The sequence below is a fragment of the Vanacampus margaritifer genome, chromosome 2 (assembly GCF_051991255.1).
Source record: "Vanacampus margaritifer isolate UIUO_Vmar chromosome 2, RoL_Vmar_1.0, whole genome shotgun sequence".
NCBI lineage: Eukaryota > Metazoa > Chordata > Actinopteri > Syngnathiformes > Syngnathidae > Vanacampus > Vanacampus margaritifer.
The window spans coordinates 38,851,753-38,875,438 of NC_135433.1; the positions used below are offsets into that span (position 1 = coordinate 38,851,753).

The following is a 23,686-nucleotide window of genomic DNA, read 5'->3' on the forward strand; positions in this document are numbered from 1 at the left end:
AATTTCATTTTTCCTTAAGGTATTACATTGTTTTTCCCCCAAAAAATCTATCCCCCCAAAATTCTCACCCCTCTACTCTTTCCTTAAAATTGTCCCATTTATCTTTCAAATTGGTTCTATTAAGTGACATAATTTTTCCCGAATTTTCCCCTTGCACCCAAAAAAATTGAATAGGTTGGTAGACGTTACAACTGTAAAATATCGTGGCCAAGTATACCGGTCTTTCTTTCTTTCTTTCTTTCTTTCTTTCTTTCTTTCTTTCTTTCTTTCTTTCTTTCTTTCTTTCTTTCTTTCTTTCTTTCTTTCTTTCTTTCTTTCTTTCTTTTAATTACTTCAATTCATCAACGATTATTAATGTTAATATAAATATGACAGATTTGGATCAGATCAAACAAAAAACAATTCATGAAAAATTCATAACACACTGCGCCTTTCGTAACCAATAGATGTCGTATGTCGAAGCCATATTTACCGACTGTCTCATCGCCGGTGTTGCGACAGGCAGCGGGGCTGCGCACGCGTGTCCGCATCAATACAAGCAGCTGCCTCCTAACTTGGACCCAACGAAGGCAGCCGGAGAAACAAGTTATTATTATTATTCTTTAAATGTATTTAATTATCTGTATTATTTAGTTTGTGCTTGTGTGCGTGCGTGTAGAGTGAGATTGCGCTAATAGTTCTCGCGCTTGTTGGACTGACACGCCCCCCACCCGTCCACCCACCAACGTAGCGACTGGACGGACACGAGCGGGAATTGGACTTGCTGTTTGTGTTGTTATTGTTTCTTGTTTGAAGTTGTCGTGGTTTGTGTCACGTCACGAGATGTGGACGCCGCCGCCGCCGTTTGTGTCCGTCCTCGTACTGCTGCTGTTTGGCTGCTGGCAGTCTGTGGTGAGTTCAATGACACCTGCAACAACAACAAAAACAGCGAAAATCGACAAGACTCAAAATTATTAGGAGGGTTTATGTGTGGATAATGTTCTCTAATGCTACTTAACTTGTAACCGTATGATTTTAAAATGAAATGTAATGTGAAATACAATATTTATACATCATGTTAATCCTATGTCAACAAATGACAAAAAAATTTAGCGTTGTTTGTTTGTTTTTTACATTATTTTACTATAATTGTTTGCTACATTCACCCACTAGAATTTCATTATTATCCACCAAAATGCATTTTATACAGCAAAACTTTAGACACGCTTTATTGTGCTATCAAATGAGAAAGTGTCCCAAAAAAATTTGACTCATTCTGTGTGGATGCGTGTCAAACAATATTGACATGTAATGGACTTTGACTTTGTGTATGCGCGTGTGTTTTTGTGTGTGTATGTGTGTGTCTGTGTGTGTGTGTGTGTGTGTGTGTGTGTGTGTGTGTGCGTGTGTGTGTGTGTGTGTGTGTCCAAGCAGACCACGGTGAGGCCGCGGGAGGGCTGGCAAGTGTTCGGCTCTGCTCAGGATGCCAACGGCCGCTGTGTGTGCACGGTGGTAGCACCCGGGCAGAGTCTGTGCACCCGGGATGCCAAAGGACGACAGCTGCGACAGCTCCTGGAGAAGGCATGGCGATGCGTGCGCACATACAAGTTATTCTCTGGATTGGGCAATATTAATGTTTTTATTTGTGTCAGTAAGGAAACATGAGCTCAAACCTGTCCAAATCCGGTCCTCGAGAGCTCTAATCCAGCCTGTTTTTTGATGTTTCTCCCCTCCAACACACCTGATTCATCTGATCAGGATCATTAACAAGCTTCAGCAAAGATTGAGAGCTTGATCATTTGATTCAGGTGGAAGACATCTAAAACAGGCTGGATATGGGCTCTCGAGGACCGGACTTGGACACCCTATATATGGATGGATGGATGGAAGATGGATGGGTTGGGTGGATGATGATAATGGATGGATGGATGGATGGATGTAAAATGGATAGATGGATAGATGACAAATGGATAGATGGGTTGGGTGGATGATGATAATGGATGGATGGATAGATGGATGGATGGGTTTGGTGGATGATGATAATGGATGGATGGAAAATGGATAGATAGATGGATGGATAGAAGGAAGATTGATGGATGATGGATGCATGGATGGGTTGGGTGGATGATGATAATGGATGGATGGATGGATGTAAGATGGATAGATGAAAAATGGATGGATGGGTTGGGTGGATGATGATAATGGATGGATGGATAGATGGTTGGATGGATGGATGGATGGGTTGGGTGGATGATGATAATGGATGGATGGAAAATGGATAGATGGATGGATGGATGGAAGGAAGATTGATGGATGCATGGATGAATGGGTTGGGTGGATGATGATAATGGATGGATGGATGTAAAATGGATAGATGTATGGATGGGTTGGGTGGATGATGATAATGGATGGATGGAAAATGGATAGATGGATGGATGGATAGAAGGAAGATTGATGGATGATGGATGCATGGATGGGTTGGGTGGATGATGATAATGGATGGATGGATGGATGTAAAATGGATAGATGGATAGATGAAAAATGGATGGATGGGTTGGGTGGATGATGATAATGGATGGATGGATAGATGGTTGGATGGATGGATGGATGGGTTGGGTGGATGATGATAATGGATGGATGGAAAATGGATAGATGGATGGATGGAAGGAAGATTGATGGATGCATGGATGAATGGGTTGGGTGGATGATGATAATGGATGGATGGATGTAAAATGGATAGATGTATGGATGGGTTGGGTGGATGATGATAATGGATGGATGGAAAATGGATAGATGGATGGATGGATGGAAGGAAGATTGATGGATGCATGGATGGAAGGGTTGGGTAGATGATGATAATGGATGGATGGATGTAAAATGGATAGATGGATGGATGATGATGATGGATGGATGGAAGGAAGATTGATGGATGGATGGGTGGGTTGGGTGGATGATGACAATGGATGGATGGATGGATGGATGTAAAATGGATAGATGGATAGATGAAAAATGGATGGATGGGTTGGGTGGATGATGATAATGGATGGATGGATAGATGGTTGGATGGATGGATGGATGGGTTGGGTGGATGATGATAATGGATGGATGGATGTAAAATGGATAGATGGATGTTTTGGGTGGATGATGATGGATGGATGGATGGAAGGAAGATTGATGGATGCATGGATGGATGGGTTGGGTGGATGATGATAATGGATGGATGGATGTAAAATGGATAGATGTATGGATGGGTTGGGTGGATGATGATAATGGATGGATGGAAAATGGATAGATGGATGGATGGATGGAAGGAAGATTGATGGATGATGGATGCATGGATGGGTTGGGTGGATGATGATAATGGATGGATGTAAAATGGATAGATTGATGGGTTGGGTGGATGATGATGGATGGATGGAAGGAAGATTGATGGATGATGGATGCATGGATGGAAGGGTTGGGTAGATGATGATAATGGATGGATGGATGTAAAATGGATAGATGGATGGATGATGATGATGGATGGATGGATGGAAGGAAGATTGATGGATGGATGGGTGGGTTGGGTGGATGATGACAATGGATGGATTGATGGATGTAAAATGGATAGATGGATAGATGAAAAATGGATGGATGGGTTGGGTGGATGATGATAATGGATGGATGGATAGATGGTTGGATGGATGGGTGGATGGGTTGGGTGGATGATGATAATGGATGGATGGATGTAAAATGGATAGATGGATGTTTTGGGTGGATGATGATGGATGGAAGGAAGATTGATGGATGCATGGATGGATGGGTTGGGTGGATGATGATATGGATGGATGGATGTAAAATGGATAGATGGATGGATGGGTTGGGTGGATGATGATAATGGATGGATGGAAAATGAATAGATGGATGGATGGATGGAAGGAAGATTGATGGATGATGGATGCATGGATGGAAGGGTTGGGTAGATGATGATAATGGATGGATGGATGTAAAATGGATAGATGGATGGATGGATGATGATGATGATGGATGGATGGAAGATTGATGGATTTATGGATGGATGGGTTGGGTGGATGATGATAATGGATGGATGGATGTAAAATGGATAGATGGATAGATGAAAAATGGATGGATGGGTTGGGTGGATGATGATAATGGATGGATGGATAGATGGTTGGATGGATGGGTTGGGTGGATGATGATGATGGATGGATGGATGTAAAATGGATAGATGGATGTTTTGGGTGGATGATGATGGATGGATGGATGGAAGGAAGATTGATGGATGCATGGATGGATGGGTTGGGTGGATGATGATATGGATGGATGGATGTAAAATGGATAGATGGATGGATGGGTTGGGTGGATGATGATAATGGATGGATGGAAAATGAATAGATGGATGGATGGATGGAAGGAAGATTGATGGATGATGGATGCATGGATGGAAGGGTTGGGTAGATGATGATAATGGATGGATGGATGTAAAATGGATAGATGGATGATGATGATGATGGATGGATGGAAGATTGATGGATTTATGGATGGATGGGTTGGGTGGATGATGATAATGGATGGATGGATGTAAAATGGATAGATGGATAGATGAAAAATGGATGGATGGGTTGGGTGGATGATGATAATGGATGGATGGATAGATGGTTGGATGGATGGGTTGGGTGGATGATGATAATGGATGGATGGATGTAAAATGGATAGATGGATGTTTTGGGTGGATGATGATGGATGGATGGATGGATGGAAGGAAGATTGATGGATGCATGGATGGATGGGTTGGGTGGATGATGATATGGATGGATGGATGTAAAATGGATAGATGGATGGATGGGTTGGGTGGATGATGATAATGGATGGATGGAAAATGAATAGATGGATGGATGGATGGAAGGAAGATTGATGGATGATGGATGCATGGATGTGTTGGGTGGATGATGATAATGGATGGATGTAAAATGGATAGATTGATGGGTTGGGTGGATGATGATGGATGGATGGAAGGAAGATTGATGGATGATGGATGCATGGATGGAAGGGTTGGGTAGATGATGATAATGGATGGATGGATGTAAAATGGATAGATGGATGGATGATGATGATGGATGGATGGAAGGAAGATTGATGGATGGATGGATGGGTTGGGTGGATGATGACGATGGATGGATGTAAAATGGATAGATGGATAGATGAAAAATGGATGGATGGATGGGTTGGGTGGATGATGATAATGGATGGATGATAGATGGTTGGATGGATGGATGGATGGGTTGGGTGGATGATGATAATGGATGGATGGATGTAAAATGGATATATGGATGTTTTGGGTGGATGATGATGGATGGATGGATGGAAGGAAGATTGATGGATGCATGGATGGATGGGTTGGGTGGATGATGATATGGATGGATGGATGTAAAATGGATAGATGGATGGATGGGTTGGGTGGATGATGATAATGGATGGATGGAAAATGAATAGATGGATGGATGGATGGATGGAAGGAAGATTGATGGATGATGGATGCATGGATGGAAGGGTTGGGTAGATGATGATAATGGATGGATGGATGTAAAATGGATAGATGGATGGATGGATGATGATGATGATGGATGGATGGAAGATTGATGGATTTATGGATGGATGGGTTGGGTGGATGATGATAATGGATGGATGGATGTAAAATGGATAGATGGATAGATGAAAAATGGATGGATGGGTTGGGTGGATGATGATAATGGATGGATGGATAGATGGTTGGATGGATGGGTTGGGTGGATGATGATAATGGATGGATGGATGTAAAATGGATAGATGGATGTTTTGGGTGGATGATGATGGATGGATGGATGGAAGGAAGATTGATGGATGCATGGATGGATGGGTTGGGTGGATGATGATATGGATGGATGGATGTAAAATGGATAGATGGATGGATGGGTTGGGTGGATGATGATAATGGATGGATGGAAAATGAATAGATGATGGATGGATGGAAGGAAGATTGATGGATGATGGATGCATGGATGAATGGATGGGTTGGGTGGATGATGATAATGGATGGATGGAAAATGTATAGATGGCTGGGTTGGGTGGATGATGATGGATGGATGGAAGGAAGATTGATGGATGCATGGATGAATGGATGGGTTGGGTGGATGATGATAATGGATGGATGTAAAATGGATAGATGGATGGGTTGGGTGGATGATGATGGATGGATGGAAGATTGATGGATGCATGGATGGATGGGTTGGGTGGATGATGATAATGGATGGATGGATGTAAAATGGATAGATGGATGGATGATGATGATGATGGATGGATGGAAGGAAGATTGATGGATGCACGGATGGATGGATGGATTGGTTGGGTGGATGATGATAATGGATGGATGGATAGATGGATGTAAAATGGATAGACGGATAGATGAAAAATGGATGGATGGGTTGGGTGGATGATGATGATGATGGATGGAAGATTGATGGATAGATGGATGATAGTTGGATGGATGGAGGGATGAATAAGTTGATGATTGAATTTTCACACCGATCAGATTAATATCGATGATCCTTAAGAGTGGATGTTGTTTGCAAGCAGGTCCAGAACATGTCTCAGTCCATGGAGGTTCTCAACCTGCGTACTCAGAGGGACTTCCAGTACATCATGAGGATGGAGAGCCTCATTAAAGGTCTGCGCTCCAAGTTCAGACAGATGGATTCGGACAGAAGGACGCTAATCGCTAAAAACTTCCAGGTACTCGCCGGTCCGTCTCGCCTCCACGTCTCAAACGCTCAAAGATTCCCGGCGTATTCCTGATGTCTTCCCAGGAGCTGAAGGAGAAAATGGACTCGCTGCAGCCGCTGATCCCCGTGCTGGAGCAGTACAAGACGGACGCCAGGATCATCTCCCAGTTCAAGGACGAGATCAGGAATCTGTCGGCCGTCTTACTGGCTGTGCAGGAGCAGATGGGAACTTTTGATTATGACGAGCTTAACCAGAAAGTTCTCAGCTTGGAAAACCGCCTGAGAAGCTGCATGAGCAAACTCAGTCAGTCAGGATTCAATATTATCCATCCAAACATCTTCATGCACCTGCCCACCCATCCATCAATCTTTCATCCATTCTTCTATCCATTCATCCCCTCATCTATCAACCAATCTTTCATCCAATCAACCATACAACCATTCATCGTCCATCCATCCATCCATCATCATCGACCCAACCCAACCATCCATTGTCCAGCCATCCATCATCCACCCATTCATTAATCTTTCTTCCATCCAACCAACCATCCATCAATCCATCCATCTCCCTTCCACCCATCCATCAATCTTTCATCCATTCTTCCATCCATCTATTCATCCCCTCATCTCTCAACCAATCTTTCATCCATACAACCATCCAATCATCCATGTTCCAGCCATACATCCATACATCCATTGATTATTCTTGCTTCTATCCAACGATCCATCAATACATCCATCTTCCTTCCATCCATCCATCAATCTTTCATCCATCCTTCCATCCATCCATCATCCATCCATCATCATCCACCCAATCCAACCATCCATCTTCCAGCCTCCATCATCCAACCATCCATCCATTCATTAATCTTTCTTCCATCCAACCATTCATCAATCCATCCATCTCCCTTCCACCCATCCATCAATCTTTCATCCATTCTTCCATCCATCCATTCATCCCCTCATCTATCAACCAATCTTTCATCCATACAACCATCCAATCATTCATCTTCCATCCATCCATCCATCCATCATCATCCACCCAACCCAACCATCCATCTTCCAGCCATCCATCATCCATCATTCATTATTCTTTCTTCCATCAACCATCTATCAATACATCCATCTTCCTTCCATCCATCAATCTTTCATCCATCCTTCCATCAATCTGTTCATCCACCCTTCTATCAACCAATCTTTCATCCATTCAACCATCCAACATTCATCTTCCATCCATCCATCCTCATCCAGCCAACCCATCCATCCATCTTCCATCCATCCATCCATCTATCCATCTTCCATCCATCCATCCATCTATCCATCTTCCATCCATCCAACCATCCACCCATCCATCTTCTATTCATCCACCCATCCATCAATCAATCAATCTTTCATCCATCCATCTATCCATCCATCTATCCATCCATTGTCCATCCATCCATCCATTCATCCATCCATCCATGCATCATTCCATGCATCATTCCATGCATCATTCCATGCATCCACCCAACCCTTCCACCCAACTCATCCATCCATTTTCCACCCATTCATCCATCTCCATCCACTCATCCATCATCAATCAATCTGTCATCCATCCAACCATCCATCCATCTATCCAGCCATCATCATCCCCCTAGAAATACTGTAAATCAGAATTTTTCCTTGCAATTTCTGTGTGTGCGTGCGTGTATGCGTGCGTGTGCAGCATGTGGCAAGCTGATGAAGATCAGCGGCCCGGTCACGGTGAAGACCTCTGGGACCAGATTCGGTGCATGGATGACAGACCCGCAGGCTTCTCCCGAAAACATTAAAGTGAGTGTAATCTGCGTTCAGGGTCCCCCCAGAAATTTGAGTGTGTGGCACAACTTCCTCTGTAAGTTTAGTAAATGGACGGACATAGACAATGACAGCAACAAAGTGTCCTCCCAAATTTGACTTTTTCCTCCAAATTTTTTTTTCTTCCGGTAAAATAAAACGTTTTTCCCTGAAGAAAAAAAAAACATCCTTTTTTGTCATGAAGACATACATCTTTCCCCCCCTGAAAATGTCGTTTAAAAATAAATAAATAAATAAAACTAAAAAAAAATACTGTTTTTTTAATATATACTTTTGTACTTTTATTGCTAAAAATATGCTTCTTAAAAAACAATAATTGTTTCCTCACTCATATTTAACTTCTTTGCAAGAAATACTTATACACTTCCCCCCCAAAAAAAAATACAAATAGTAATTGCTATCAAAAAATGTGGGTTTTAAATCATGAATCATGAAACTTTATAATTTACTATATAAACTATGCTTTTTTTGTCAAACAATTTTTTTTTCTCCTGAGAAATACAACTTTTTTTCACAGTATATCACTACAAAACTATTTGAAAATCTAAAAAATGTACTGGAAATAGAAAACTTTTTTTCCTGCAAATGTTTATTGTTAAAAATCTATTTTAAAAAAAATCCAACAATTTACTCCAAAAATAATAATAAAAAAACTTGTTTGTGATTTTGTGAAGTTTTTTCTCCTCAGAAATACCCGAGTTTGTTCTGAAAAACGTCCGGTTATTGTGCCGGTGTGTGCGCAGGTTTGGTACATGGACGGCTACACCAACAACAAGATCGTCAAGGAGTACAAATCCATGGCGGACTTTGTGTCGGGCGCGGAGTCTCGGACGTACAGCTTGCCCTTCAAGTGGGCGGGCACCAACCACGTGGTGTACAACGGCTCGCTGTACTACAACAAGATGCAGAGCAACATCATCGTGCGCTACGGCCTTGAGACGGGCCGCGTGCTGACGCAGCGGGCGCTGGACTCGGCCGGCTTCCACAACGTCTACCCGTACACGTGGGGCGGCTTCTCCGACATCGACCTGATGGCCGACGAGCTGGGCCTGTGGGCCGTCTACGCCACCAACCGCAACGCCGGCAACGTGGTCCTGAGCCGCCTGGACCCCGACACCTTGCGGCCGCTCGCCACCTGGAACACCGAGTACTCCAAGCGCAACGCCGGCGAGGCCTTCATGATCTGCGGCACGCTCTACCTCACCAACTCGCACCTGACCGGCGCCAAGGTCTACTACGCCTACTCCACCCGGACGTCCTCCTACGAGTACATCGACATCCCCTTCCACAACCAGTACTTCCACATGTCCATGTTGGACTACAATGCCCGCGAGCGAGCGCTGTACGGCTGGAACAACGGACACCAGGTGCTCTTCAACGTCACGCTCTTCCACGTCATCAAAACCAACGACGACGCATAAACTGTGACGTTTGCTGACATCTTCCTGAGGCGTACTTAGGGCCCGACCGATAGGATTTATTTTTTGGGTTTATGAATATATTTGGCGCAGTAAAATTAGTTCTGTAACTCCCAAAAACGTGTAAACACGTTTTTAATAATGATATGAATTACAGGCAGATTATTTGACTGTTTTACCGTTTTTTTTTTTTGTATGTCATTATTTTGTCCAATGTTGTCATTAAAGTAAATTAAATAAAACAATATATCAATCGGCCAATTTTAAAAGAGCTAATATCGGCCAAGCAATTGTAGTCATAATTTAGTTACGACTAAATGAATGAATAGATGAATTAGAATGATGATCACAAATTTCAACTTTGGTTGTTTCAAACTCTAAAATAATTTCCCATTTGCATTTGGTAAGATGAGGGTTCAGTCTTGCCACCTTACGCCATCGCCGAGGCAAATGAAGAAGATGGGTGATTGTTGTCCCATGTATTAAACTTGCCAGAAATCCCTGCAGCTCATTCAGTGTTGATATTCCAATGTTGCTCTTGTCAGCATTTGAATGTGTTTGGTTAACTTGGAACACAGCCACATCACAGTTATGAGGGTGTGCACACTTATGCAACCACAACGTCATTTTTTTTTTTAAACAGTTGAGTTGGGCAGGTTATAGGTCACATTCATGATGGAGAAGTTTTGAAATGATTGATCTTGACATGTTTTGATGTAATAAAATCTGGCATTTGAGCAGGGGTGTGTAGACTTTCTATAGCCACTTTATTTCATGGCATTCAGCTCGCGCTTTGCTTCACTGTACTCATCATTGAGGTCATCCACAGCCAACCAAAATCATCAACTTTGAACTAAATTATGCGAAGAAGCGGCATTAGTTTACATTGCACTGTGAACGGTCAACAGGTTGTCAAGCTTTTATTTGAGTAATATGTGAATTAGCCTTTGATTTGTGTTGTGCTTCTCTGCCGCATTTCGATTGCAGTGGACATTTGAAAGAATCATCTGCCGGTGTAAATAAGAAGCGAATCACAATAATAAACTATTCTCCGTTATGACTTGCTGCTGGTGTGTTGCCTCTCTCACACAAAACACAAACAAATATACTCCAAATGCAAATGTCAAGACGTCTCATTCCTCAAGGCAACATAACAGGCGACCATGAGGTTAACATATTTTTTATTTCGACAAGGAGACAAAAAGCTGTTTTTCTTCTTAAAAAGCAGTTTTTCTTCTTGTGGTATGAAGAAACAGCAACGGTGGTAAACAGCAAATCAATAAAACAACTCATTTGACCTTAATGTGACAGTCCAGTGATTTGGGCTAGCATATATTATTTTTCTCAAAAATGTATTCCTTGATATTGGATGCATTTTTATCTGTGATCTCCCCCCCCCCCCCCAGAAAATAATAAAACTAATGACTTTTTCAGCGAAAATTGCTTTTCTCTCTGTCTTTAAAATATCAAACTTTTTTTTTCTTGAAAATATTTAGCATTTTTATAAAATTAAATAAATCTTGATACATGATATAGTAAGTCCAACATATGAGTTGTACTTAGAAAATGTAAGATTTTTTTAAAAAATCTTTGAATGATCTATCATTTTTGTTGCAATAATTTTTCCCAACACACACACACGCGCGCACACACACACTTGTTTTACTATCATCGTGGGGACATCTCATTAACATAATGCATTTCCTAGCCCCTCGCCCTAACCCTAACCATCAAAAATGATTGCCTACCCCCATTCCTTACCCTGACCTCAACCATAACCCAATTCAAACCTAAACTCTAAAACCAAGTCTTGACCCTCAAAAAGACATCTAAAATGGCCCCACAAGGACGGGGCCCACCCGTCCTTGTGGGGCCATTTTTACAACTCTGTGAAATCCAGATATATATTGGCCCCACCATTTTTTTTCTTATCTTTTTTTCAACCAAGACTACACAAATTCTTCTGCAGACTTTTACGCTTAACTGTTGCTCTCTCTCTACTATAGTAATGGCATAGAAATTAGTAATAATCCTAATGATAATAATAATATCTATATCTTTGTATTTGAATCATGTATATATCATATACCATACATCATAAACTGTACTATAATGATGCATATTATGAAAAGGCATGACAGGACATTTCTGAATAAATTAAGCAACTTTTATTTTATTTATGGCAAAACATAATTGTCATCTATACTGCTTCCTCAGGATGAATAAAGCATTAAATATTAAATATGAAACACTGTATGCGCTTTCATTTGTAAATGTCATATATATAGAAATGTGGCATACAATTATGCAAACATTCATTAAAAAAAAAAAAGCCTCTGAACAGCCTCCGGGGGCTTGTGTGTTCATTTTACAAATATATGTACATATTCATATACAGTACATATTGTTAATGAGTTTGTATCAGGTTTTCCTCTTGACAGGTGCAATTTTGGCATCCTTGCGTCCGCCTGCGCCGCGTTGCTGCAACGTGACCACGTCGTCCTCCGACGTCTGCTGCTTGGCAAAGTTGACGAACACCTGCAGGCGCGCGCGCGCACAAACACACGCACACACATATGTAAGCACGTGCATACATATAGACACCGAACACCGACATCTGACATATGTCATATGAGAAGCTACAATAACCACACAAAAGATCCAAAAAGGTACATAAAACACAGTAAGGGTACAAAAAATGGTGTATAAAATGAAAATAACAAATAGGGACCATAAATCACAAAAAGGGTGGTAAAATAGAAGAAAATGCAGAGCAGTGAGAAGGGTCGGGTCCAAAAAGTGAGCCTACCTGGTCTAGTGTGGTTTGCGAGACGGAGTAGTCCTGGATGCCGAGTCGTTCCTTGTTGGAGACGACCAGCTGGAAGATCCTGGCCAGCGAGGACGAGGCGATGTGGTACTGCAGCGTGTTGTAATGCTTCTCGCGCCGCACGCACGTCGGGAAGCTGCTCTCCATGAACGCTTCCACCGGCTCCAGGTCGGGCGGCGCGCCCGCTTTGCCCGCCTTCAACTTCATGGTCAGCACGTAGCCGTCCCCGAACCTGTGTGCAAACAGGACGTTATTAGGTAGACGTCTAGAGCTCTTTTTTTTTTTTTTTACCGGTTATTATTGTGGATGTGAAGGTCAAAATATTAGGAACAGCTTTCACTATTTATTCATACAATATTTTTACTTCCTTTGGATGCCAAGATTGGACAGGATTTATTTTTATTACTATAATTTTTTTTCATGGTCCATGGTATATTCTTTTTTTTTTTACTACCAGTATATATTTTTAATAATATTTATTTTTCATCTTCTTCTTCTTCTTCTTCTTATTATTATTATTATGATAAGTAGTGGTAGTAGTAGAATTGATTTTTAAAAATGATTTCCCAAAAATGAAAAACAAAATTGAATATTGTGCAGTGACTGTCTATTGTGTATTTTTTATTTTATTTGTAATTATAATTATTTCAAATATTTGTTTGTTGCCGTTATTGTTGCTTTATTTTATAAACGTTTGAACCAAAATTTACTAAATTTAAGCAGATGAAAAAAGTAAAACAAAACACAATATTGTTCAGTGACTGCCTATTGTGTAATTGTGTCTTTTAAATTGCATTTTTAATTATAATTATTTTAAATATTTCTGTTTGTTGTCGTTATTGTTTAAAACAAAACAAAGCATTGAAAGTGATTACTATTATTTATTTAAATTTAAAAAAAAGGAATTAAAAAAATCGTTAATTCACGTAATTTTGTCTTCTAAAATTTATTTGTATTCATGGTAACATATATGTTAATAATATTCATATTACAAAATATAAATTAATATTAAATTTAAAAAAACAAAATTGACTCGTGTCCACCAGATGGTGACATTTTTCCTAATAATATATTAAATACACAGCATGGATCAAGTGTTTGTTTTTTTAATCCTGCCTAGCAACAAGTGACACAGCGAGTGCCGCAAAGTGTCACTGGTTGTTTCCCGTCTAAAAAAGTCTTACTTGTATTTGAGGTGCTGGATGGTCCCCAAACACTTAAAGGTGCCGTTGACCATGATGGCGAGTCGCGTGCACAGCGCCTCGCACTCCTCCATGCTGGGAGATGCAAAACACAACATTATAATGTAACCCCAAAATTCAACCTTAGCCTCTAACCTCAACCCGTCAACTCCTGAGTTTGGAAACATGAACGGGAATTAACCAATCACATTCAAAACCCCAAATCAAGTTCCGCTGTTTTAGTTGTGCTAACATTGACTTACTCGCTACAACTGTTCATAATTCCATCCACCTTCTCCACCCTCTTAATGCTACCGTGTGATCATCAAACCTGTGTGACGTCAGCACGACAGCCCGGCCGTCGCGGATGACGCTGAGGATAGCGTTCCACAGGAACCGGCGCGAATGCGGGTCCATCCCCGTTGTGGGCTCATCCTGAAAGTCAAAAATTGCCCTTCGGTGAATGCAAAGAATTCCGAGGAGTTGATCGGCTGACTCACCAAAAGAACCAACGCCGGGCAGCCGATCATGGCGATGGCGGTGGACAGCTTGCGTTTGTTGCCACCGCTGTAAGTGCCGGCGCAGCGGCCGGCGTACTCCGACAAGCCCAACTTCTGGATGCCCCACTCGACCACCTTATGCGGGGGAGGATGTCGACATTATTACACCGCCACTAAAGCCAACTCGTACCGTGAACAGGTGACAGAGACCGAAAGCTGCTGTCAAAAGCAAAATGACCTTGGCGCCAAAAAAATCTTCTCAAAGATGACTCGTATCTCAAAACAGCTGAAAGTGGAGTCCGTATGTATGTGAATAGAGTGGTCCTCACCCTGGGGATCTCGTCCTCGGGCACCCCCCTGAGGCGGGCGTAAAGGTACAGGTGCTCCCTGCCAGTCAGCAGCTCGTCAATGGCGTCCAACTGCGGGCAGTAGCCCATGTTCTGGTGCACGTCCAGAATCTCCTTCAGGATGCTGACACACAACACGACAAGTTGCTGACATTTCTTCAACAAGTTTTCAGTTTGCCTTACAGAATGTCAGTGAGGGGAAGATTAGTCTTCAACTCATTCACTGCCATTGACAGCTATAGACGTCAAAAATTCATTTGAACTATTTCTATACAAATTGTAATCGCCTGATGAATTTTTAATAATCTTTTCTTTTTTAAAAAAAACAAATATATATATTTTTTCAATAATCTCTTTTGTTTTTAAGAAAAAAAAAAATTAGGGGCGTCAGGCGATTAGAATTTTTAATCGTAATTAATCGCATGACTTCCCTGGTTAACTCACGATTAATCACACATTTTATATTTGTTCTAATACAATAAACAAAAAATCTAGGTTTTTATACTCTTGTATTGAAAAAATGTTTAACTAATAGAAATAGTTAAAATAGTTAACTCCAAGGTTTGTGGTCTCGTACCTGTAACCAACCACGGTCGCATTCCCCGAGCTGACGTCCGTGTCGCCTGTCAACATTTTGAAGGTGGTCGTCTTGCCGGCGCCGTTGACGCCTAAAAGTCCAAAACACTGCAAGGGAAAAACGTTTCATCAACACGATGAAATTATGACAACTGTTAATATGTTAACTCATTTGCTCCCAAAAACGTATAAAAACTTCTTTTTTTTTTTTTTAAATATTACCATGGTCCTAAAAAACATATGACATTTTTTATGTTTTTTTTTTTATGCTAGCTAGATCATACAGAAGTCTTTGATGCAGCCTCTGAACTGAAAAGAATGCTTGAAGCAATGGTAGTTATTACAAAAACGGCCAGCAGGTGGCAGCAGAGTATAAAAAAATTCAATATCAATTTTTTACTTGTCATTATTGTGTTGTTTTTTTATAGTCCTGGATAAGCCCAAAAAAAAGCAAGCTCACCTCTCCAGTGGAAACACCCACACAGATGCCGTCAACAGCTGCCCTCTTCCTGCCCACGTAGGTCTGTGAGAAGGAAAGAAGCCAACACATTAAATTGACTCCTACTTTTAAGGGACATTCAGTGATCCCTAGCGCCATCTAGTGGTCAAAGAATAGCATTAGAAGCACGCTTGAGCACGATACATGAAGGACTAAAAGTGAAAATAAAAATAGATATTAAAAAAAATTATAATTTGAAAATGAAAATATATATATATATATATATATATATAAATGGAATAATAAATAAATGACAAAATAGATGAATAGATGACTCAATATAAATAAAAACGGATATAAAAAAATGTAATTCAAAAATTTAATACAAACATATTTATTTATGTTTATATATATACTGCCAGAATTAGAAATAAATGTCAAAATAAATAGATGATTTAATAAATAAAAACGGATATAAAAAATATAATTAAAAAATTAATATAATATAAATTTAATTCCAAAATTAAATACAAACGCATATATATATATATATATATATATATATATATATATATATATACATATATATATAAATATATAGTGAAGTGGAGTCCCTCTTATCTCAAGGCACCCCAGTATATGAATAGAGTCATCCTCTCTCTCTCTCTTTCTCTCTCTTTCTCTCTCTCTATATATATATACATAAATACAATTGTATTTCATTTTTTCATTTTTGAATTATATTTATATTTTATTAATTTTTGAATTATTTTATATTTTTTTATATCCGTTTTTATTTATTGAGTCATCTATTTATTTATTTAGTCATTTATTTATTTTTAATTTTGGCAGTTTTGGTCCATACTGCCAGGACGAAATGTTATCCAAATGAGGGGGGGCGGTTCTAAGCGTGTCTTGGGTTGGACTCCGTCGTTGCAAACTGCCTTTCATTTGTTGAGTGAGCGGGTCGGCAAACAAGGAAGTCTCGCCGACTTGAATGGAGAGCTCCAGCAATGGACAAGCAACTCAAGTCGCAAGTTGTGGTGACAGTGGACAAGATAGTCGTCCATTGCTGGATTCTCTAATGCAAGCCGGCGAGACTTCCTTGTTCGCTGACCCGCTCACTCGACCATTGAAAGCCAGTTTGCAATGTCAAAGTCCCACTCATGACATGCTTAGGACCGCCCCCTCATTTGGATAACATTTCATCATGGCAGTATGGACCGAAACTGCCAAAATTAAAAATAAATAAATGACTAAATAAATAAATGACTAAATGTGGAAATAAAAACGAATGTAAAAAATATAATTCAAACATTAAATAAAAATGTATTTATTTATGTATATATATATATATATATTGATGTTTTTATTTCCATTTATATTTATTTTTGGGGATTTAATTTTCGAATATTAATATTAATATTAATAATATTTTTTTAGATCCGTTTTTAGTTTCACTTTTAGTCATTTTTTAAATTTTTATTTGTGGCATAGTTGTGAAGCGGGCCAGCAACGCCAAAAGGCCGAGCGAGCCGGAATTAGCCGGAGGAGCTAACAAGAGCGGCTAGCGGGAGTTAGTCGGAGCCATTGGCTGGAGTGGCTAATAAGAGCGGCTAGTGGGAGGAGCTAGTAATAAAAAAAGCTGGTAAAAGCTTTGCGAGAGCAAAGCAGAAAGTGATAAGCGACGGGCCCGAATCGCGGGAGTTAGTGACGACCACCTGCAAGCCACAGCTGTGGAAGTTAAGCTGCGGTCGACCCATTGGGTCCGACACTCGGCCACCCGGGCTAACTACATTCGCGAAGTTGTCAGGAAAATGTCGGCGAAAAATGTCAGCTCTATTAAGGTGAGACTACAGCCATGTAATGTAATTAGTGATTACTAGACCTACGATTATATATACGCAAAAAAATATGTTTATGCGATACAACATATTTTTGGGGGATACGATTGACATAAACAGTCGGTTGTTAAAATGAATGAAATTATTAGTTCACCATTAGATGGCGTTAGGGATCACTGAATGTCCCTTTAAGTTGCAAAAAAAAAGTCATCTGACAACCTTGCTGAGGTCTTGGATGTGCAGAATGTCCGATTTGCTGCCGCCGTCGTAGATTCTTCGTCGCTCGCACGCCACGTCGTCGTCCTCGTCTGTTGGCGGACTACGCTTGCCGTCCGATAACCTGCGAGGGTTACGAGTGAATCATGAAAATGTGTTCTCATTTCAAAAATAAATGTGTGCCATAGGGGATAATGGAAAGTGTCCCCGGGTGAAACCGTGACCATTATAAAAACCTTTAACTTTAAAGTACAGTTTAACATTCATTAACTCCCTAGTGTCAAATTATCATATGTGTATAATGTATTACCAATGGTCCAAGAAGAAGCGGTACTGGATGAGGAGGTTGAGAGCAAAGTAGACGAAACCTTCCGCTGCCATAAAGCAAACATTCCGCCCAACAAAGTCCCATCGGAAAGGATTGTCGGCATGCTCCTCACCTGCCCAAAACATAAACACACACACCATTGGAACGATTACACTCATTCACTGCCAATGATGGCTATAGACGTCAAAAATTCATTTGAACAATTTCTATTAGTTAATTTTTTTTTAAATTTAATTAATTTTTTTATGAAAACCTAGGGGAAAAAATCGATTGTACATTTAGAACAGATATAAAATTTGTGATTAATCATGAGTCAACTATTGAAGTTATGCGATCTATTACGATTACAAATTTTAATCATTTGCCCTCCTTAATTTTGTATTTTATTTAATTTTTTAATTAGGGCATCAGGCAATTAATTTTTTTTAATTGTAATTAATCGCATGACTTCACTAGGTAATTAACGATTAATCATGCATTTTATATCTGTTCTGAATTTAAAATATATTTTTTTCTAGGTTTTAATTTTATTTTTTAATTAGGGCGTCAGTGGATTAAAAAATTTAATTGTAATTAATCACATGACTTCACTAGTTAACTAACAATTAATCATACATTTTATATCTGTTCTAAATGTACAATACATTTTTTTCCTAGGTTTTCATATTCTTGTTAACAAAAGTGGGGAAAAAAAAGTTAAACTAATAGAAATAGTTAAAAAAAAAAAAAATTGACGTCTATAGCCGTCAATGGCAGTGAATGAGTTAAGACGAAAGTCACTAGTGTAAATGATGGTCATTACCGAATCGGGCGTAGACGTCGGTGACCGCCTGGTTCATCGCCATGTCGATGAGGCCGCGTCCCAGACAGAAGTGAGGAAAGACCAGCAGGCCTTTCTTCAGCCACTCGTTAAACATCAGCAATGACTGACGACACGCAGACCAACAAATTGAAAAATGTATCATATTGCATTATATAAAAGAGTGCTGTACTTGTCTTTACCCGGTTGTTGTCGAAGAGCTCCAGGATGAAGGTGACGGCGCTGCTGTTGATGCCGATGAACAGGTTGATGCACGAGAGTGACACGTAGGCAGTGCTCGGGACGTTGAAAAGGTACGACATGGGGTACATCATGGGGGTCACAGACCACCTGAAACCACAATACATAGAAGACTGCAACATATCAGAAACGTGTCGGGCTGCTCGGTAAATTATTATTATTAATTCCAGTTTATTTACGTACATACAGTACTTTATTATAGTTCAGCGGTAAATGTATGATTCTTTCTTACCCATAGAGGAGGAGCAGCGCTACAAGGGCAGGCAGGTTGGTTGGGGATGTGTAACATTTTTTGTCAAATGCCACGAAAATGCCGACCACCAGGGCAGCGCAGATGGAATAGTTCACCTGAAAAAAACAAAAACAAAAAACATTCAAACGTCCGGTAGCCTATAAATGACAACGGAGCAATAAATATACTGGTGGCTGTTGACAAGTCTTCTGCCCGGATTTAGTTATAACTGTTTTGATTTAGTTATAACTGTTTAGATTTAGTCATAACTGTTTTAATTTCCTCAGTAGAGCTGGGTGAGTGTTTAAATGATGTTTGGGGGAGTTTCCTCTATTCCCACACCAATTAGGCCATTTGTATAGGGTTAAAGCAAATGTGTTAATATGATTCCTTTGAAAGTCTTATCTTATGCTAGGTGACGTCGGGGCTGAGACCTACTATATTTCCACATCAAAAGGCCATCTGTCAATGTGTATTGGATGCTGTAAAAGTCTGTCTTGGCTGGGGACATATGGTGGCTGGGGGGGGAGATAGGGGCTTGGGGAAAAAGGAGGCGTTGTAATACTTTTTCAAGATAGTATAAGAATGATATGAGCCTGCTGTAACGACACACTTGCGAGAGGAACTGCAGCCATTTGTCTGTAAACTTGTTTGTGTCCAGAATATTCTGTAAAATAAATCCTTCGAAGGACCTGTTCACCGATCTCCAGTCTGTATTCAGAAAATCAACATTCTCTCAAACCGAACAACAACGAACACGCGGAAGACAAAGATAGTCTTCTAACATGGCGCTCTGCCCTCACCATATCCCAGAAGAAGTTGGACAGCCAGTAGATGAAAGGGCTAACACCGCTGACAAACTGCAGGTGCTTGGCTTTGGTGGCACGCTCCTGGATGAGGTAGAGGACGAAGCTGGCCGGGATGAAGGACATGGCGAATATTACGCAGATGCCCACCACTGCGTTCACAGATGTGGTCAACCTGACGGGAGAAAACAACCCGACACAAGTATCAAATCTGAGCCATGGAATTCTTTCGCAATATTGCTAATTCAACAGCTAGCATGTTAGCATTTTATCCAGGGGTTGCTGTTCTCTGTTAGCATGTTATTTATTATTTTATTAATTCTCATTAGAAATAGTAGCCTACCGACTTCAGTATATGTATGTATAATGTATATGGGTCTGCCTTGGTACTTTCTTTATTTATGTTGCTGAATGTTTATTTATTAGCATTTAGAAACTTCACTCAAATACATGGTATTATGATGGATCTGTGTTAAAGCTCTTTCTCTACTCAGGTCCAGCTATTTGTTAGCAATTTTACCACATTAGCATTTTACGAGTTTATTATTTTCTCATTAGTTTACTACATGGCACAATGTATAGTACAAAATCATCCACCTTAGCTTAGCTTAAAAGCTGCCTGGCACTTGCTATACTCAGGTTGCTATATGATAGCATTCTATTCTCATTAGAAATATTGCTTGACAACACAGCACAATGTCAAATCCTTATCGATCTGCCTTTGCGCTTTCTGTATTCAGCCTGCTATCTCACTGTTAGCATACCTACTGTTACTATTTGAGCGACTCTCTTTTGAAATAGTACCTAACTAAATAGCAGTTTGTAAAGTCCTTATAGATCTACCTTAACTTCACTAATAGTAGTAGACTGTAGTGATACTAGAATAGTTGTTCTATTTTTCCTTCCTTCCGCTACAGTGTCGCCATCCATGTTAGCATGGTTAGCATTTTAATTCAAAGGCTGTAGCATGTTTGCACTTGTTGCTAGCCATTCGCATTGTAAGAATTTCCATTTTGTTTGTTGTCAAATTACAGTTCTACAGGACTTGGACTTTTCTGACAAGGGTTGAGCAGCTCGTTTGAGGCTCAGCACTCACACAGTGACCTCGGAAAGCTGCTCCTTGGTGAGGTTTAATGGGTGGTTGAGGGCGGTGATGCCAAACTCAATTGGTTTGGCACTGGTGGGCAGGAACGCACGCAGGATGGCGTTGTTGGCTACGTTCATGAAGGCCACCATGGCATGCCAGCCTTTGTTGTTGTACCACACCTGCCAGGGAAGACCATTTACAACCACCCCTGAGCACAACTACAAATTACATTGACCATCCTCTACTTTTATTTGAACCATAATGACCATATTTCCTCAAATACTACCCACCTTTATGTTAAATTCACTCTCCATGTATCGTAGGAAAGGGCCGAGCTCCCGCAGTGCCACTCTGGAATGCTGACCCTGCAAGAGAATGTTTGTGATTAGTGCGCTTGGAGCAGGTCAAATGCCGTGTTCTCAGCTAACGACGGGACTCGTTACCGCGGTGATGTTGAGCATTCGTCCAAGTTGACGGAAAACGTTTTCCATGTCTCTGGGCTCCACGTCCAGGATGGGAAGCTGTCCTCCAACGGACAGGCCACCATATCTGACGAGATACTCCGTTCAGTGGAAAAGCAAGGTCATTATGATTTTATTTATTTACCAACGATGGATACTCACCTTTGTTCATTGACCCAGTATTTGCTCTTCAAACTGTGTGACCAATCAGAGAGGAAACCGACATTACCAAAAAGCCCTGTAAAGTGCTTTTTTTTTTTGAATGAGGAAAGGCAGACGTTAGCATTAAGCTAGCAGAAAAGCTATGTGGTTTTGTTTGGTAGCCAGTAGAACAAAATCAAAACAAATATCTTCTTCCTCTCGATAGTGAAAATCAGGATTATGAATTATTGAGTAAAAGAGTGCATTAACCTTACCTTGTCCTGATGAGACTCGGGTAGGTTTTGACCAGGAAGTCAGAGATGTTGCGCTCGGTCAGATCCATCATGGTGTCCCCTGTAGCTTCGAGCCGTTGCAGCGGTGGCAGGCCACCGGCACCAGCGGGACAGATGGGCATCATGGTTAACTTTTTGCTACCGCTGCACAGACAGGAGGGCGACGGGTTCCTCTCGTTCCACTCTGGACTCTGCAGGATGTTGCCCGTCACGGCATCGACGTCGGGACGCTGCCACTCGGACGGCTCGTCGCCACATGGCATCCTGACCGGACAAACAGTACAGTCAAAAATCAACAGGCACACCTTTAAACAATGTCTTTAATTGAATGGCTTTAATTGTAATTCAAGTTATTTCAGTATACTCACCCCAGTGGTTCCCCCTGCATGCATCGGGTTCCAATACCCGGTCGATTTAGGAAACGTTCGGTGAAGTGCCTCATGGCTGGGTCCGAAGGTTGCTCGTTACTGCGTTGGAAAGACAAATAAGGTCGTGGCAATATTCTAGCACTCTGCCTCAAAAGAAGAAATATGACATGTCATGGGTGGCAACCTGAAGAAGGTGACTTGTGGTCCGTACATCCAGGGGGTCAACGTCAGGCTGGGGTACTCTCCAAACGGTGGAACGATGGTGGTGAAGATGAGGGCTATGAGGACAAAGCTGGCAGGCAGGACAATCTGAACCATCATTAAAAAACAACAACATCAAATCAAACAACGACAAATCTATAAAAGGATGAACAACATTTTTTATCCAGATTCAAATCAGTTTTGTAATTGGGAGATGCACATTCCTGAATTCAGAATCTAGATCTTGATTACTTTTTGTCACACATCTCTTAAAAAAAAAAAATATGTAAATTGTGGATTTTGATGAAAATGTGTATAGAGAGCTAAAATCGGTAAGATCAGGATCTGAATGCGGACACTGGAACTAGTTCATTTTTTTCTGACATATATAAGTCAAAAAGTCACAAATGGATTTCAGTCAAATTTGGCTAATAGCTTTATGGCTCAAGGAAAAAAATGATCATTTTAGATCTGGATCTGGATCCTGATTGGATTTAGGATAACTTCGGGATTACCAAAAAACAGATTAAAAGGACAGTTCAAATAATTTATTATTTGTATTTGAATCCAGGTTCCGTATCTAGAAAAATTTATTTGAATGAAATTTGGTTCATAGATGTGAAAAAATCTTGTTTTGAATTTGAGATCTGGATCTGGTTCTAAATCAATTTTGCAATATAATGTAAAAACTGTAAAAAGCTTTTGATGAAATTTGATGCATAGCATTGGAATGACAAAAGTATGAAGCCAATCCAACTTAATTTGGCTCTAGATCAAGAAGCAGATAC

At 40.5% G+C, this 23,686-nt stretch overlaps 2 protein-coding genes across 6 annotated transcripts in view; one reads left to right on the forward strand and one right to left on the reverse strand.

Moving 5' to 3' along the window:
• The first annotated feature begins 491 nt into the window (after positions 1-491).
• LOC144043555 (noelin-3-like) lies at positions 492-11,051 on the forward strand. 3 transcript variants are annotated; one of them, XM_077557310.1, is made up of 6 exons: positions 492-891; positions 1,411-1,572; positions 6,592-6,747; positions 6,831-7,041; positions 8,443-8,549; positions 9,317-11,051. In XM_077557310.1, exons 1-6 carry the CDS (start codon positions 823-825, stop codon positions 9,992-9,994), a joined length of 1,383 nt encoding a protein of 460 aa, XP_077413436.1. In that variant the 5' UTR covers positions 492-822; the 3' UTR covers positions 9,995-11,051. The 3 variants fall into 3 exon arrangements, with proteins under 3 accessions (XP_077413436.1, XP_077413435.1, XP_077413437.1); XM_077557309.1 differs by having other exon boundaries at positions 494-891; positions 6,822-7,041; XM_077557311.1 differs by having other exon boundaries at positions 495-891; positions 1,411-1,560; positions 6,822-7,041.
• Positions 11,052-12,144: 1,093 nt separating this feature from the next.
• The window catches only part of abca4b (ATP-binding cassette, sub-family A (ABC1), member 4b), a 36,659-nt gene continuing 25,117 nt past the window's right edge, over positions 12,145-23,686 (reverse strand). For 2 of the 3 annotated variants that reach the window (XM_077556439.1, XM_077556438.1), the window contains 21 exons: positions 22,882-23,006; positions 22,698-22,796; positions 22,312-22,593; positions 22,058-22,090; positions 21,878-21,983; positions 21,725-21,799; positions 21,444-21,613; positions 20,345-20,522; positions 19,542-19,657; positions 19,252-19,399; positions 19,052-19,175; positions 18,232-18,361; positions 17,925-18,045; positions 15,883-15,945; positions 15,424-15,530; positions 14,829-14,970; positions 14,500-14,634; positions 14,331-14,434; positions 14,003-14,095; positions 12,801-13,050; positions 12,145-12,529 (listed from right to left, as the gene is read on the reverse strand). In XM_077556439.1, the coding sequence (XP_077412565.1) occupies positions 12,413-12,529; positions 12,801-13,050; positions 14,003-14,095; positions 14,331-14,434; positions 14,500-14,634; positions 14,829-14,970; positions 15,424-15,530; positions 15,883-15,945; positions 17,925-18,045; positions 18,232-18,361; positions 19,052-19,175; positions 19,252-19,399; positions 19,542-19,657; positions 20,345-20,522; positions 21,444-21,613; positions 21,725-21,799; positions 21,878-21,983; positions 22,058-22,090; positions 22,312-22,593; positions 22,698-22,796; positions 22,882-23,006 (2,718 nt within the window). In that variant the 3' untranslated portion in view covers positions 12,145-12,412. Of the gene's footprint in view, positions 12,530-12,800; positions 13,051-14,002; positions 14,096-14,330; positions 14,435-14,499; positions 14,635-14,828; positions 14,971-15,423; positions 15,531-15,882; positions 15,946-17,924; positions 18,046-18,231; positions 18,362-19,051; positions 19,176-19,251; positions 19,400-19,541; positions 19,658-20,344; positions 20,523-21,443; positions 21,614-21,724; positions 21,800-21,877; positions 21,984-22,057; positions 22,144-22,311; positions 22,594-22,697; positions 22,797-22,881; positions 23,007-23,686 lie in introns of those variants that run through there. The other variant, XM_077556440.1, reaches the window with a different exon arrangement.